The 14,355-nt window shown below is 60.3% G+C and overlaps 2 protein-coding genes across 3 annotated transcripts in view; one reads left to right on the forward strand and one right to left on the reverse strand.

The window, feature by feature from the left end:
- MTMR1 (myotubularin related protein 1) overlaps positions 1 to 6,157 on the forward strand; it is a gene marked incomplete at its 5' end in the record, with an annotated part of 77,866 nt that extends 71,709 nt beyond the window's left edge. For both annotated transcript variants that reach the window (XM_082865411.1, XM_082865412.1), the window contains one exon: positions 4,070 to 6,157. In XM_082865411.1, coding sequence (XP_082721537.1) covers positions 4,070 to 4,231 — 162 coding nt within the window. In that variant the 3' untranslated portion in view covers positions 4,232 to 6,157. The remainder of the gene's footprint in view (positions 1 to 4,069) is intronic.
- Positions 6,158 to 9,730: 3,573 nt separating this feature from the next.
- Positions 9,731 to 14,355, reverse strand: part of CD99L2 (CD99 molecule like 2) — a 109,493-nt gene continuing 104,868 nt past the window's right edge. Inside the window, exons 10-11 of the mRNA XM_082865224.1 lie at positions 11,003 to 11,068; positions 9,731 to 9,822 (exon numbers count right to left, since the gene is read on the reverse strand). Of these exons, the coding sequence (XP_082721350.1) occupies positions 9,758 to 9,822; positions 11,003 to 11,068 (131 nt within the window). The 3' untranslated portion in view covers positions 9,731 to 9,757. The remainder of the gene's footprint in view (positions 9,823 to 11,002; positions 11,069 to 14,355) is intronic.

Genomic DNA, 14,355 nt, shown 5'->3' on the forward strand with positions numbered 1-14,355 from the left:
TGTTCATGTCCCTCTCAGTTGCGTGGCATGTGAACGTTGACAAGGCCGTCACTTCACTAACCTTCCTTCCATGCTAGAAATTCGCTTGCTGTAGCCTTGGCTTCGGGCTCCGTCCTGACAGTGCAGCCTGCCGCCTGGGGCACCACTTCCTGCTTGTGCGCGGCTCACCACTCCCCTCTCCTCGCCTCGCCACTCGCCTCCTCTTTCCCTTACTCTGCTTCCTTGCTCCATGCACCGGTTCCACGAAGCTTCAGCTATGGAAGCCCTTTTGTCCTCTAACCCTCTGAGTTGGCTGCGCTGCCCTGGAGACCTGAGGACTGTTCTCCAGAAGGCCACTATCAGGGCTTGTTCAGCACAGTACTTGTTCTTCTCCCGGAGCAGCCCCTGAACCGGGCCTCCCGTCGCCCCCCACCTATGCCCGTCTCCTGGCCTGCGATGGATGCCGCATCCCGCCAGGGGCCCCTCAAACCCTCTGACCTCAGAGTGCCTTCCCTGCCCTCGGCCTCACACCATGCCAACAGGGGATGCTCAGAGAACCTTTTCTTAGGAAACCTTCCCTGACCTGACCCGCCCCTGCACTTACTCTGAGGGCCCTTCTATCACCGCATATGAGGCAAATGTCTAACGCGGGCATGGGGCCACTAGCTGCTTCCCGTGTTGAAGTGGCCAGGGCAGCGGGCACGGCCACACCGGCGCAGACATGCTGGGCGCCAGCAGGGCCAGAGCACGTTTCTACCTACCGAACACCAGGGTTCTGGATGTAATGTGTGTTTTGAGTCGCAAAAATGCCAACTTTTAGGAGTTGTAAAATGTTCCCTTTATTGAACAACATCGGAAGTTGAGGCACAGTCTCAGCTCTTTTCCCATGAAACCAAACAGTATACAGTTAGTTAGGCAACTTCTTTGGTCAGTGGTCAGTATTCAAAATACAGGTTTTCAGTTTCGTGGCCAGTAAGCCATCAGTCACCAACTTCAGGCATCCTGTGCCCACGCCTGTGCCGACGAGCACCCCTCCTGTTAGTTCCATGGCATCTGGACAGTTAAGAATCAGCCGTGGCCTTCAAAAGGCCACCTCACAAGCATGGTCCCCAAACCTGTCCCCTTCTCTCTTGTAACCCGTGTGTCTTGCCTTGTGACTCTGGAGTCGTGTAGCCAAAGTCAGTCCTGCGACGGCCCCTTTGGCGCCTGGCGGCCTCCTGTCACCCGCCCCGCCCCCGCTCCAGGCCTCTGGGTCTGTCCTCTCAGCTCCCGGATTCCCTTCTCCAGGCCACAGGGACAAGGTGGTGTTCATCACCTTTTCCCTCTCTTAGATGTGGCATTCTGCAAGGCTGGCCCCTGACACAAGCGCTGTGATGAGATTGAATCACCCCCAGGCGAGCTCCCAGAGCGGTGCTCTGCCCTGACCCGGTGCCCTGACCCGGCTCGTGGTCCTAGGCTGCCAAATCCAGGGCCCCTGGAGCGCTGCTTTCCAGTCTTGAGTCACTTAGGCACCCAAGCCTCTGGCAGCTTCTTCCTACGTGTTGTGTTGTTAGAAATGCACCAGGGCTGAGGTCTCCTGCCGCCCCGCCCCCCTCACCCGCCTGGCTCCCTCTGCTGGCGCTACCAGCCTGGCCCTGTGCTGGTCACGAACTTGGTGAGGACAGGGCCCAACTCCTTCTTCAAGCCTGCATGCCGCATGCTCCTCTGTTCTCGAAAGCACGCGAATTCGTACTCACCCGAGCACACTCAGCTCAGGACGATCATGAGAAGCGCAGGCATCGCTGCTCCGGGATGAGGCTGGCGGGGGCGCCCCGGCCAGGGCCAGACCCCGACCCTGGCGGTGAGGCAGTGCCCGCTGCGGGGAAGGTCCCCAGCCTCCTGAGACCTCGCGGGGGTGCGAGTGGCAAATGGATCCCTACAGAGCCCGGCACAGTGCTTGGAGGGCGGTCAGGGGGTGGTCTAGCTCTGTGTGTCCCCCCTGCATCTTCAAGTGAGGCCTTGATCGCAGGGGGCTGTGGGCCACCGCAGCGTTGCAGGAAGCTCACGGTAGCAGCGCAGCACAGGCACGGGGAGGGCAGCAGCGGGGCCTGGCCAGGGGATCAGCATGAAGGCTGGTGTCCAGTGATGGGGCAGAGAGCCGGGCTGGCCAGAGCAGAGGCGGGGGGCAGAAAAGAAAAGCAGGGGCACAAGGTGGCTGGCCTCTTTGAGGAGGAGCAGCTAGGATAGCTGCCTGGAGGGGGCCGCCTGCGCCTCCATCAGAGGATGGCTGTGTGGGACTCTTGTGGCGTTCTGTGTCACACATGCTAGCGCTGGGCGACTGGCCCCGAGATGGGCGTTTTCTCAAACAAGCATGCCTTTGGTCTACTGTAAATGAAGATAACGTGTGAGAAAAGATAACGAAGGCTGCGTGGAGACTAAGATGAGAGTCTTGGGCCTTGGGTGGGTGTGAAGTCGCGTGTTACCCGCATGGCTCGCCTCTCTCTGACCCCAGGGCCTGGCTGTTAGTAATGGTAGCTTGATCGCAAAGCGACTGGAATCAAGTCCCACAAAACAAGAAAATACCCAGTAGGTCCAAGGCTAAGAGGGGAGCTGTTCTCCACCTCGCAGCGGCCTCTGGAATCAGCAACAAACAAGGCAGCTTCCCTTGTTCTGGGGGCCTTTGCCATCGGACTCCCACACTGCCGCCTTCTCTCTCCTTCCTGGGGCCAAAGTCAGGAGTGTGTTCTGAGCCGCTTCTGTGTGGGTTACCGAGCACCCTCGTGTGTTGCAGACACCTGGCTGCCTCCCCCCGCCGCCCCTGCCTTGTCTGACTCTGTCTTCCCTGTCCCTCATCCCTCGCATGTGCTCACCTCTCTGGTCACTCACTCTCAGGTCTCGTCTCTCACCTGTCTCCTACCTTCCCTCTTTGTGCACTGGGGTGGTCACCACTGGCACCCCTGATGGGACGGCTCCCAGACTTTGTGGGGAGGTCATGATGAAACACGCAGGCGTGGCAGGAGTGCAGAGTCTCCAAAAGTCCCCCGCCCAGAGCAAGTGCCCTTCCAGCCAGTCCCTGTAGGATGAAGCCCAGCCTGTGAGTGAAAAGGGTCGGGGGATAGTGCCCCAGGCAGAAGGGACAGCACATGTGTGGCATCTTCCAAAACCTGGAATGTTCGGGAATGCAGGAGGGGAGAAGAGGCAGGACTTGGAGAGGGGTGACCAGGGGAGGCAGGACTTGGTGAGGGGTGACCAGGGGAGGCAGGCTGGGGTTAGACCACACAGGGCCTTGAAGCCAAGGTCAGGATCTTACCTTCAGGCTGGCGGGAAGAAGCCACTGGGGGCTGTTCAGTGGCGTCTCGGAGCCTGGCTGGGGCTCAGGACCCAGGCTGGTGGCTGCTGTGCAGAAGCTGGACGGGGGCCGAGGGGAAGCAGGGGGAGCTCCCCAGACCCCACCCCATACCCCCTTCGCCCCTCAGGTGGCGACTTCCCTCCCCCGTCTGCTTCGCTCCATGAGGGCAATGCCAGGTCTGGGCTGTCTGGGCTGCGGCAGGTGCCCAGGGCAGCTTGTGAGCTGAGCACGGGAGGGAGTGGGTGCTGTGGCCAGAAGAGTCAGGCTGGGAGGCCCCACGGCCCGGGAGCACCCTTCGCATCTCTCTGCTCCGCGCATCGACGGGTGCAGGACTCGGCTGAGGCGGGGGGCGGCGCTGGCGTGGCCGGCAGAGGCTTTGTGAACAGGGATGGGAGCCAGTGGCCCGGGCCCCTCCCCCCGCACTGCCCCCTCCAGGGCCTTCTGCCCGCGCCCATCCTGGCTGATGAAGACACGTGGCTGCGAGGTGCTGGAAGTGCCGGTTTAACAGAAGGGTTTTCAGTTAGCAGCGTGATGTACGGAGATTTAGAAATGGAGGTGCAGGGGGTGTGCGGGGCCATGGCCATCGATGCTGCTGGGTGGTGGCCTCAGTCGAGGCGCGCGTTGGGAGCACCCGCTGGGGAGGATGGCCAGGCCACGGCTCGCGGGGAGGGCCCCTGTGCCCGCGGCGGGGAGGGCGAGGGTCGGGAGGCAGGGACCAGGCTGGGGAGCGGCGGCGGCGCTGACCCGTGTCTCTGCCCGCAGACGCCCATCCACCAGAACCTCAAGGAGTTGCTGGCTGTCCGCGCGGAGCTGCAGAAGCGGGTGGAGGACCTGCAGCGGGAGGTGGCCGCACGCGCCTCGGCCTCGTCTGAGCGGGGCTCCTCGCCGTCACACTCGGTCACGCCCGTGCACACGTCGGTCTGACGCCGCTGTCCCTGCGGCCCGGGCGGGGCGCCTGCGACTTGTCCGATTAAGGCCCGTGCCCGCCGCGTCTCGACGGCGCTTTCCACCAGTGACCGACCGTGTGCCAGGGGACAGCGTAAGTGCTGTTGTGCCGTCAACACCCTTTTCCCTCCTGCCAGCGCTTTCCCAGGGCCGAGTGGGGGACACTCAAGCGAGCGGAACGCAGGGCTCAGGCTCAAGGTGGGGAATCCTTGTGAAAAGCCACCCCACTCCCCTAGAGGCCGTGGCCAGCCCCATGGCTCCTTCCTGCTCTCTGCTCCCCTCCAGGGTTTCTCAGTTAACTCTGTGCCGGGGAAGACAGGCCGTTACCGTCTTCCCCAGGGTCTCCTCGCGCCAGGGGTCCTCCGGTACCACTTCCCGTTGTGTACATACAAGGTATTTTTAAAAAAGAGAAACATGCCTTTATTTTCCTACGTCCTTTTTTTATGTTTAGACTAGTCACCCAAGGAGGCATCTGCTTGACGGGACTGGGTGAGGAATTTTCAAACCAAGCTCATGCTAACTTTTATGTGGTACATTTGAAGCACAATTTGAATGTGGCCACTTAAGGCCACGTGTTCTGTCCTCACCCGACTCTGGCACCTGCCACTTCCCACTGCTGACAGCTCTCTGTCACAGCGGGTCTGCTCTCGCCTGTTATCTGCTGTCTGAAATAATCGTTCTCGTTTTATCGAGATCCCTTCAACTCGGTTTATTCCCGTCACTGCATGTCGGTGTTTTAAAGCAACAACTGTGCTGTGACTTCGGATGCCGAAAGCAGAGCACTCGCCTCCCTCCGTTTCCTCATCTCAGAGCCACTCGGGCCTCTCCTCCCCATCTCACACCTCCACTCCCTGGCTGGGCTCTGGGACTCCATCAGTCTGGGCAGGAATTAATTGACCGTCAGCTGGTCCATCCACTAGAGCTAGAGCTCTGAGCTGCTCCGCGTGGCTCGTCACGCAGAATCTTGCACATTTGCGCCTCGCCCTCCTCCTCCTGGTGCCCAGGGCCGCGCCCATTCCTGCCAGCCCCGCCCGGGACCCCAGCGCTGCAGGAATTAAGCTTGCCTTTGAGTGGGGGGAGCTCATCGGGTCAGACCTGCATGCAACTGCCTTGTAGTATCTGGTTGGTTTCAAATTCCTGGATGCTACCCCAAGCCCTACACAGGGACCTGATTTTTGAAAACATCCTTAAAGGTTTTTTACACGCAAATACTTAGAGAATAGATGTTTTTTCAACTTGGAACCTTCTGATTCTTATAGAAAAGTATCTGGTATCTATAAGGTATCAAATATTTATTCAAGGTAATTTGATAACCTAAAATCAATTCTCCATTTTTATCATCTGGGGGATTTGCTTCTAAACTGTTTTAATTGACGTAACTTTTGATTCATGCTTCCCACATAGCTGAAACCTTATTTACGAAGGGATAAACTGGATTATGCATGGACATACTGATTTTTTAAAAGTGGGGACCCATTTTTTCCCCAGAAATATCACATAATCCCCAGCTGCACTAAGACTGCCAACCTTGGTGTGGACCGGGGGATGCTTTTGACAGAGCCAGAGAGGCCGAGTGGGCCGTTCTTGCCAATGTCAACGTCCTGGGCCCTAGGAGGACCCCTAGAAGCTCCCATTCCGTTTGAAAGCAGCACAACAGATCATTTTCCTTTGTGTGTTCCTAGCACAAAACTGTTTCCAAAACAACTTGAAGTACAGTTTTGTTACCTAAGCACTTCTTTTTTCGGTTTTATTTAAGTGTACTAGAATGTAAAATCTTTACGGTTCAGGTTTTTAAAGACTGGTGCAGTATTGTATTTGCGTCATCTGATGCACAGTATTTCAATCCGTAATTAAAATAATGTTTGCTCTGTGGTCTCATTTTTTGTTGTCCTTTTAAGTTTTTTTTTGGTGATTTTTCCCTTGTGGAAAATTAGTAAGCATTCAATACATGCCATTATATTATATGCCAAGCACAGTTAGTTAGTACATGTAAAGTACCCTTACATGATTTAATTCATTTACTAAGTTCTAAGTGCAATTTATCGTAAGAGTTGAGTGTTTTGGCTGAAATGGGTAACTATTCTGATTTTAAAATCTGAAACGCCCCTGCACTTTAACCTTGAGAAAATGCTAAAGAAAGATGTGAGGAAAGGACTGGACCCCCTGAGAGGCAGGTGTGGCCCCGAGGAAGCAGGGCCAGCTTTCCAGCCCATGAGTCCTAGATCTTAAGTGGCACAGACCTCTGAGAAGCCCTGGGGTCCCCCTCCTCCTGCCCCAGAGTCTCCGGAGGGAATGCTGGCCTTTACGGGGCTATAAGAGGCCTGGACGAAACCACACCAGCCCCTGCGGACCACCCTTCTTCTAAGGCCTGGGGTCCCTTTCCTTCTCCACGCAGCAGTCACTGCAGCCGTGGGCCCCGGCGGCGACGCCCGAGCGGCAAGGCCGGGAGGGCCGCAACTTCTGCACGGCAGAGTCACGTGGGGGCTGGGTTTGAGGACTCGGTGCTATTTTACTACAAGGCCGCTACGGCAGGAAGGCGCCACCCGCCGCAGTGTGAAGCCCAGCCAGCGGCCCCGCATCTTCCTCACGCGCTCCTCGCAGTTTGCAAGGCGCACCGTGTGACAAGCGCACGCCTTGTCGGCAGCGGAGCTCGCTGCATGCGCGGCCCCAGCCCCGCTGCGCTTTCTCGGGCTCAGACAGCCACACGTCACCCAAGTCGACCCAGGCTACTGGCTTTCTTTGAAGAAGGCAGAGCAGTGGGCTTAGGAGTCGCGAGTTGGGGGCCTGCCTCTGCCCCTCCCTACCCCCGTGACGTGGGGCACGGCCTTAGCTCCCTGTGCCACGCAGGGGACCGCCCCCGGGAAGCCCGACACGAAGCCGCACGGCAAGAGGGGAAGTGCAAGAGCCCTAACCCTCTTGAGAAAGGCCCTTGGCTGGCGGGGAGGGGAAGGCGGTCGCCTCCATATAATTAATTAGGAAAAAGCAGCATCGCTTAACAAAGGGAGCGCCTTCACACCGTCAGAATACAGGGGTCCGTTAGGCTCCCTTTCATTTAATGCGAACATGAGAGAGCTTACAATTCACAAACACGAGCACAGAGAAAGTACCGGGGATCCTGAGGTCAGTGTCAGCCTCTTCTTCCTCAGAACCCAAGCAGCCGAGGCGGTGGGCCTGGCGCTGCTCTCTGGGTGCCACAGGGGGAGGGTGCCCAAGCCGGCTAGGCTGCCCTGCCTCCTTCCCCCAGGGGCTCGGAGTTGCTATTGTAAACACTGAGCCCCCTCTCCCCGCCCCCAGTTAAGCTGACAGTGATCAGATACTGTCAGCTGGCCTTTCTAGCTCACTCACGGTCTCCACTACCACCTGGGACGGGCAAGCGGTCGGTGCAGCCTCCAGGTGGACACAGCTACAAGAGCCCCCGGGCATCAGCCAGTGTCGGTCCCCCACACCCCGTCCCCAGGATGTGAGCCCTGCAAACGGGTGGGTGGGTGAGTGGGTGAGTGACTTTCAAGGCCTCTCCGGTCACTGGCACAGGGCTGGGTGCTGGGCTCTGGGCTTGCCACAGAGGGCACCGAGATAGATAGACAAGAGCGTGATGGGTCTCTCTTAACCAAAGTCAGTGCTACTGAGAAAGTGGATTTGCAGAGGGCGCTGACTTCACAGCACAGATAGGATTTCAGGGTCTTCACCTCAGATGAGCCTCGCCGCAGAGCTGAGGTGGCCCACCGGGGGCGCCATGCCTGGCCATGCCCAGAATCACGTGGGCCACGTCACTTCCTAGTCACTGCCGTGACTGTGACTTCTCTATAAATGTCCAAACTTCCCAGTGGCTGGGAGAAAAGCATCTTACCACACACAAGTGCTGCCTCGTCTCCTTCTTTCAAATGCCTGGGAACGTTGGTGAGCAGCCCTCCTAACGCAATGAGCTTCCGAGCCGCCACCCTGATCCCTCCCCAACTCCTGTTACTCAGGACACGGCCCCTCCCTGGGCCCTGAGGTCACCCTGTTTTGCATTCATAGCTTGCTGTCACCTAAAGTCCCTCAGGGCCGCCTCCAGCCCAGCAGCAGAGGGGTGGGGACATCAGCCCTGGCCAGCCTGGAAGGGATGAGCCTGGCAAAGCTGACAACAGCCTGTCCCACGAGGGCAGGGCGGGGAGGTCCTGGGGACAGGCTGACCTCACCAGCGACCCCTCTGCTGCTCACTTCCGGGAGCCGCACACGATCCAGCCTGCCCGGCGTGAGCCTGCAGGCGGGGGTGTCGGGGGGCCCACGGCATGCCCTGTATAACACGAACACACGAGGCCATCTAAGCTGCGGGGTCTGTTCAGATGTCAACTGTCTCCCTAAGAAGTCGGAGTTGCCTCACCCCGACCTAGCGGACGTGGAGGGGCTGACACAGCAGTCCTGCAGCACATGAAGCTGGATTAATAGGACCCCGCCTTCCTGCTGACTCACACGATGCTTCCAGAAGTGCTCTCTGACACCGCAAACTCGTTATCCATAGACGGGGCTCTAGACTCTAGCTCAGCCCGACAGCAGCGCTCCCAGGATCAGGACCACACGTGGGCCTGACAAATGTTCCAGGAAGGCAGCTCTGCTCCAGCCAAACACGACGGCGGCCGCCGGTGCGGGTGCCCGCGGGCCCCCACGCGCTGTCCGTCAGAGGACAGGCGGGGGGACTAGAGACCCACTGAGTCAGGTGAGCTCCCACACCAAACCAACGTCCCTTTCCCCTCCCCGCCCCACCACGTCCATCTTTAGGCAACCAACGGGCATGCTGCAGGCTCTGATGCGCATTCTTGACGTCTGTAGCTTTTGCTACCAAAATAAGCACACACGCCCCCAGCCCCAGTAGAAAACTCACTGAACTAATCGTGTCAGCCTGGAGACCACGTCCGGTCCCACGGCATCATACGTGAATTAGGCCTGAGAGCCACAGCCTCCTACACATCCAGAAGATTCCTGAACTCTCAAGGCAGGGATACTGTGACAGGCACGTTTTCACTTAAATGAAAAGCCACCACTTGCACCAGCGCTTAGGAAGCCCAGCGGCCTAAGGGCTGGAGCTGGAACGAAGGACAGAAATAAAAACACCCCTGGGTGTGGCACGTGAGCGGTGTCACCCGGCGCTCACCGGTGTGCTCCTGCGGCTGAAAGCCGCCCAGCGAGGCAGTGCAGCGTGCAGGGGATGGCAGGGCCCCGGGTTCAGACTCTTGCCCTGCAGCACGCGTGTCCTCTGGCTGCCCTCCGCTCGGTCTCCCCCTCCCCAGCTCACTAAGGATTTCCGCAGCAAGGCTCTCCGGAGGCCCTGCGGCAGGGCGGGCGCACGAGCCAAACTCACGAACACCCAGAGCTCGTCCGGAAAACTGAGAACGACAAGAAGCCAATGACATCGAAGGAGCAGCGTGGCAGCCGTGGGTCCAAACGAAACAAGGAGCTGGGTCCCAAGCAGCGGCCCTGTGTGCCCACAGCCTGCCTGGCGGGGCAGGGCCTCGCATCCTCAGCCCCTTAGATCCGGGGCGGCTCCGGCGGCAGCGGCTCCGCGGACTGCGTCTGCAGTGCTGAGTATTTCACTAGGGACAGGAGAAACCCGTCAGGAAGGAGTCATGTCCACCCCACACGAAGACACAGAGACATGATCATGTCCTTTCCTGGGCACAGAAATCCGGTTCCCTGTGTGTCTGTCCCAGACAACTGGCCCCTGGCGCCCGCTGTGGCCCTGGAGACGAGCTCGGCCTCTACTTCCTCATCTGTAAAGTGGGAATGGTCCCGGCACAGTGGCTGGGAGGAGTTTTTGCGATTTTTTTCTATTTTTTGGCCACGCCGCCTGGCTTGTGGGATCTCCGTTTCCTGACCAGGGATTGAACCCGGGACCCGGCAGTGAAAGCACCGAATCCTAACCCCTGGACCACCAGGGAATTCCCAAGGGAGGAGTACTTTAAATAAAGCACGTAACACAGCACCTGGCCCATGGTAGGTAGCAACACCGTGGTGGCCAAGACTTGAAAACATGAGTACAGTGACTGCAGCTGTAGAGTCCCTTTTCCCACGTTTGAAACCCAGGGCTAGCGAATCCATCCGGCATCCTATCCTAAGCGACCGGATGCGCCCCCCCACCGCGCCCATGGCAGCCCCGGGCGGGCGGTCCCTCCTGGCCGCAGCCTCAGCGCCCAGCCCAGCAAAGGCACGCCTGGGCTCCTGTCTCTCCCGCCCACCCCGGCCTGGAAGCCCTTCCCCGGCCTCGGCTGACGACAAGCGGCCTGCTCCCCTTTCTCCGTGAAGCCTTTCCTGGTCGCCTCGTTGGCATTCTGGGGCCACAGGCTGCATCTGCCTTGAGAGGTTGGCCACTCCAGGCCGGCAGCCTGGCGTCTCGCAGCCTGTAACCGCTGGCGGCTCACCGCAGCCGGCAAGTGCCTGACGATCACAGGACGGCGGGGGTGGGCCTCCCTCTTGCCTGTGGCAGTTTTCAGATGGAAAGGGCCCGGGTCAAGGTCTAAAGGATCCCCACAGCTTCCGCCGGCATCTGGCTGGCGCGAGTCGGTCTCCGCGGGCGGGGAGCAGAGGCTGAGCCCGCACGGTGAGCAGACGGCCCTGGCTGTGCTCCCCGTGTCCCTGGCATCAGCCCATCGTTCTGGCTGGAAGTTCTAGAAATGGCCACCTCTGAGCGTCCCTGCTTTCCTAGCCCAGGTCTGCTCGGTGCCGGGCCCAGCCGCTAGGAGGCCTTCAGCAAGACAGTGACCTGGAGGTCCTCACCTTGGGGCTCCTCACACACAACGGCCTCCGGGTTCTCCCCCTTCACGTAGTCCGCACTGAGACCCTCTGCAAAAGGCAAAGGGCGGAGTTGGTGACTGACGCGGAAGGAAGCAAAGGGTCCCCGGCCACGAGGCAGAACGCCTGACCAGGCCCTCCGTTATGGTGAGAAAGCCCAACCCCCTTGACGAACTCAGACCCCTGCAGCCCGGGCCACCCAAACGTCTCTGTCCCCGCATCTGGGCGCAGAGCGGCCGGGAACGTGTTGCCCTGCCCCGGACCTCTCGTCCTCCCCCCTGATGTGACATGCGGCAAAGTCCCCGACACCCATCCCCATTGGCAGGTGCCACCACGTTGTGAGACTGTGGGCCACATGGCAGCTCCGCCCAGCAGAGGGGCACTGGATGGCAGGGCTCAGCGCCACCCCTGGGTCCATGTGCTGGCCCAGGAGCCAGGGAGGCAAAGAGGGAGCCCGGCACCGCGTGAGTGACTGATGGAGAGGGGGCGGGGCAGATGGCTGGATGGGCTCCGCTGGGCAGCAGGAAGAAGTTTGTCCCAGCCCCAGAGTGGAGGGCCCAGGACCCACGGACGGCTGCTCTGGTCCAGTGAGTTATTTGGGCTTCCTCCCCACCTGCGTCCAAGAGGGACCTGGGGACTCTACAAAGCAACCTCTGCAGGCCAGCACTCAGGCCACTGAGTGGACCCCACCCCTGCCGCTGCGTGGGGAGACTCAGAGGCCATGCCTTAGCCCTGGATAAGCCGGGGACTGGAAGCCTCATCAGAGCCCTGGGCCTGTGGGAAACTCGGGCCACAGTTCTAAGCAACCGACTGAGCAGGCGCCAGCGTGTCACTCCGCCATCCGGGGCTGCATTCAGGCTCCTCACGTAGAAGGGACGCCTGCCTGCCCTGGTGCTCGCCGGGCTCAAGGCGGGCGCCAGATGGGCCCAGGGAAAATGCGGGTGTCGCTTGGCGGCAGGTGTGGGGTGGGATGGGTGACAGAGCCAGTGGAAGCTGTTCCCAGCGGATGGGCCAGGGCCAGGAGGTGCGCCCTGAGCCTCCTGATCTCTGCGCAGCTGCCTGCGGGCAGGCCTCTGGGTGCTTCGCAGGGGTGACCGCCAGTGGGCGTGAGTCGTGAACAGGACCTCCATGCCCGCCCCAGCACCCCGAAACGCACGTGGAAAACTAAAGATGGTCGTGGTTTCAGCCAGGTCGGTGAGCACAAGGGGACGGGGGGGGGGGGGGGGCGCGGGGTGGAGAGCGGCGACAAGGAACGAGAGAAATGGGAAGGGGAGGGGAGGGGAGGGGAGGGGAGGGGAGGGGTGGACATGAAGTGTAGAGGCCAAAGCGGAAGAGGAAGATGAGTAAGTCAAAGCACGTCGTTACCTTGACCTTCTGCTGCATCTGAAGGCAAGACACAAAGCTTAGGACCCTGGAGCAAGAACTCAGCCCCCGGCAACAAGCCACGTGGGCTTTCCACGCGACACGCCGACCCTTGGCGCTGAGGGCAGAGACATGGGGAGCAGAGGGTCCCCCAGGCCGGGACCCCTTTGGTGGCAGTCAATACCGCAAGCCCCCGAGCACCACTGCGGGGTCAGGCCCTCCTAGCAGTCACATGCCATCCCCCAGGGCGTCCCCGTGCACCGGGTGCAGGGCAGCTTCTGCTCCACCTTCCCTGACTTACTTCCCCGAGGAGATGGTTGAGGCCACTCTGGGCGGACGCTTAACAGAAAGCGTGGGCATGGGAGGTCCTGTCCCCCAGCTTCTCAGGGGATTAACCACCCAACGGACGTCCATGGGGCTCCTCCGGATGCCAGCCCAGCCTAGGTGCCAGGGACACATCAGTGGCTGAAACACACACAGCCCCCCACGGAGAGCGATGGGCTGGGGGGTGGGGCAGCAGCCGCGGACACAAGCCCACAAGCCCCGTCCCGCCCCAGCGGCGGCACGGCGGGGCAGCAGGGGGCGCTGTGGCAGCGTGCAAGGCAGACATCTCCTCTGGCCCACAGGCTGGGAGGGCGGGAAGGCTGCCTGGGAGGGTGTCCCAGGCCTGAAGGAAGAGGGCTGCTAGGGGAGTAAACGGGACGCCGGGCGGGATGCTGGAGCAAGCGGCGCCCACTCGGGGAAGTCAGTGCGGCTGTGGACAGGCTTCTGGGGACGCGTCCACGGGCAGGGAAGAGAAGGGATGCGGAGGAGCCAAACCATGAAGGGCTGTGAATGTGAAGCCCAGGGGCTGGGCCGGGAGGAAGTGTGCATTTGAAATGGATCCTGCAGGCTGCTCAGAGCAGGGAGAATGGTGGGGGAGACCGGGGCAGGCGGGGGGCTGATGGAACCATCCAGATGGAGGACCAGGGCGGTGGAGAGGTGCGGCCCAAGAGCAGAGCTGCGCACGAGCCCCAGGAACAGGGACCCCGCTGATGTCACATCAGGGGACGTAGGACCCAGGAGGGCTGGTGGGATTCATAAGGGGAGGCGGGAGCGGATACAACTTACACACTTGAAAGAAAATGTTGGTAGCACAGCGGGCGGACACAGAAGCAACGGGGGGCTTTTTCAAATGTGGGGATGCGCCGCACTCAGTTCCCTTCTAAGGAAACTGGGGGTGATGGTGGTACTCGCACGAGTGTCCAGCTGAGGGGCTCAGGACAGCAATGACAAGGACATCACCGACAGACTAAGGGGAAAGGACCGGGGGGAGGGTCACCCACCCTCAGACGGAACGGGCGGCTGGGAGAGGCCCTCAGGTTCCGTGAGCTTCCTGGGAGCCTGTGGGAGCCCCCGTCAGCCCTGCAAGCACGCCGGGCCCCCTGGCCTGGGCCCCCGGCACCCAGCCCAGCAACATAACACCCTCACCTCCAGGCCAGCCCCCAGAGAGAGAGGTCACATGCACGTCCTCCAGCCTTGCTGCCACAGGGCTTTTCACTGTCAGCTACGCCCCTTCCTTTTCGTTTGTTCTCTCCCAAACACCACACCAATCGCTCAACTCTACGTACCAAGGCCTTCATGTTCTCACATTTTATTGGGTTTTGCCCGCTAATCCAGTTTGCAAAACCTCACATCTGTTTGTTTCAGGAAGCAAGTGTGACAAGGTACTTTCACCTGAGTGCCCCCACCAGGACAGACACACAGTCCAGAATCCATCCATTCTTGGCTTTGGACATCAACCTCTTTCTCCCTCCTTGTTCCCATCTACTGGCACCCCTTCCCTTCTAGACTCACCGCTTCCCGTCTTGAGTGAGTTCCTTCAACAATCCCCTCAGCCTCTGTCTCCTCAGCTATAAAATGAGGGTGCCCGGCACGGCTGCCCCATCGGGCTGTGGGAGTGCTCGGGGTGGTGACCCACACTCAGTGTCGGGCGC

This window comes from Leucopleurus acutus, assembly GCF_964270905.1.
Source record: "Leucopleurus acutus genome assembly, chromosome: X".
NCBI lineage: Eukaryota > Metazoa > Chordata > Mammalia > Artiodactyla > Delphinidae > Leucopleurus > Leucopleurus acutus.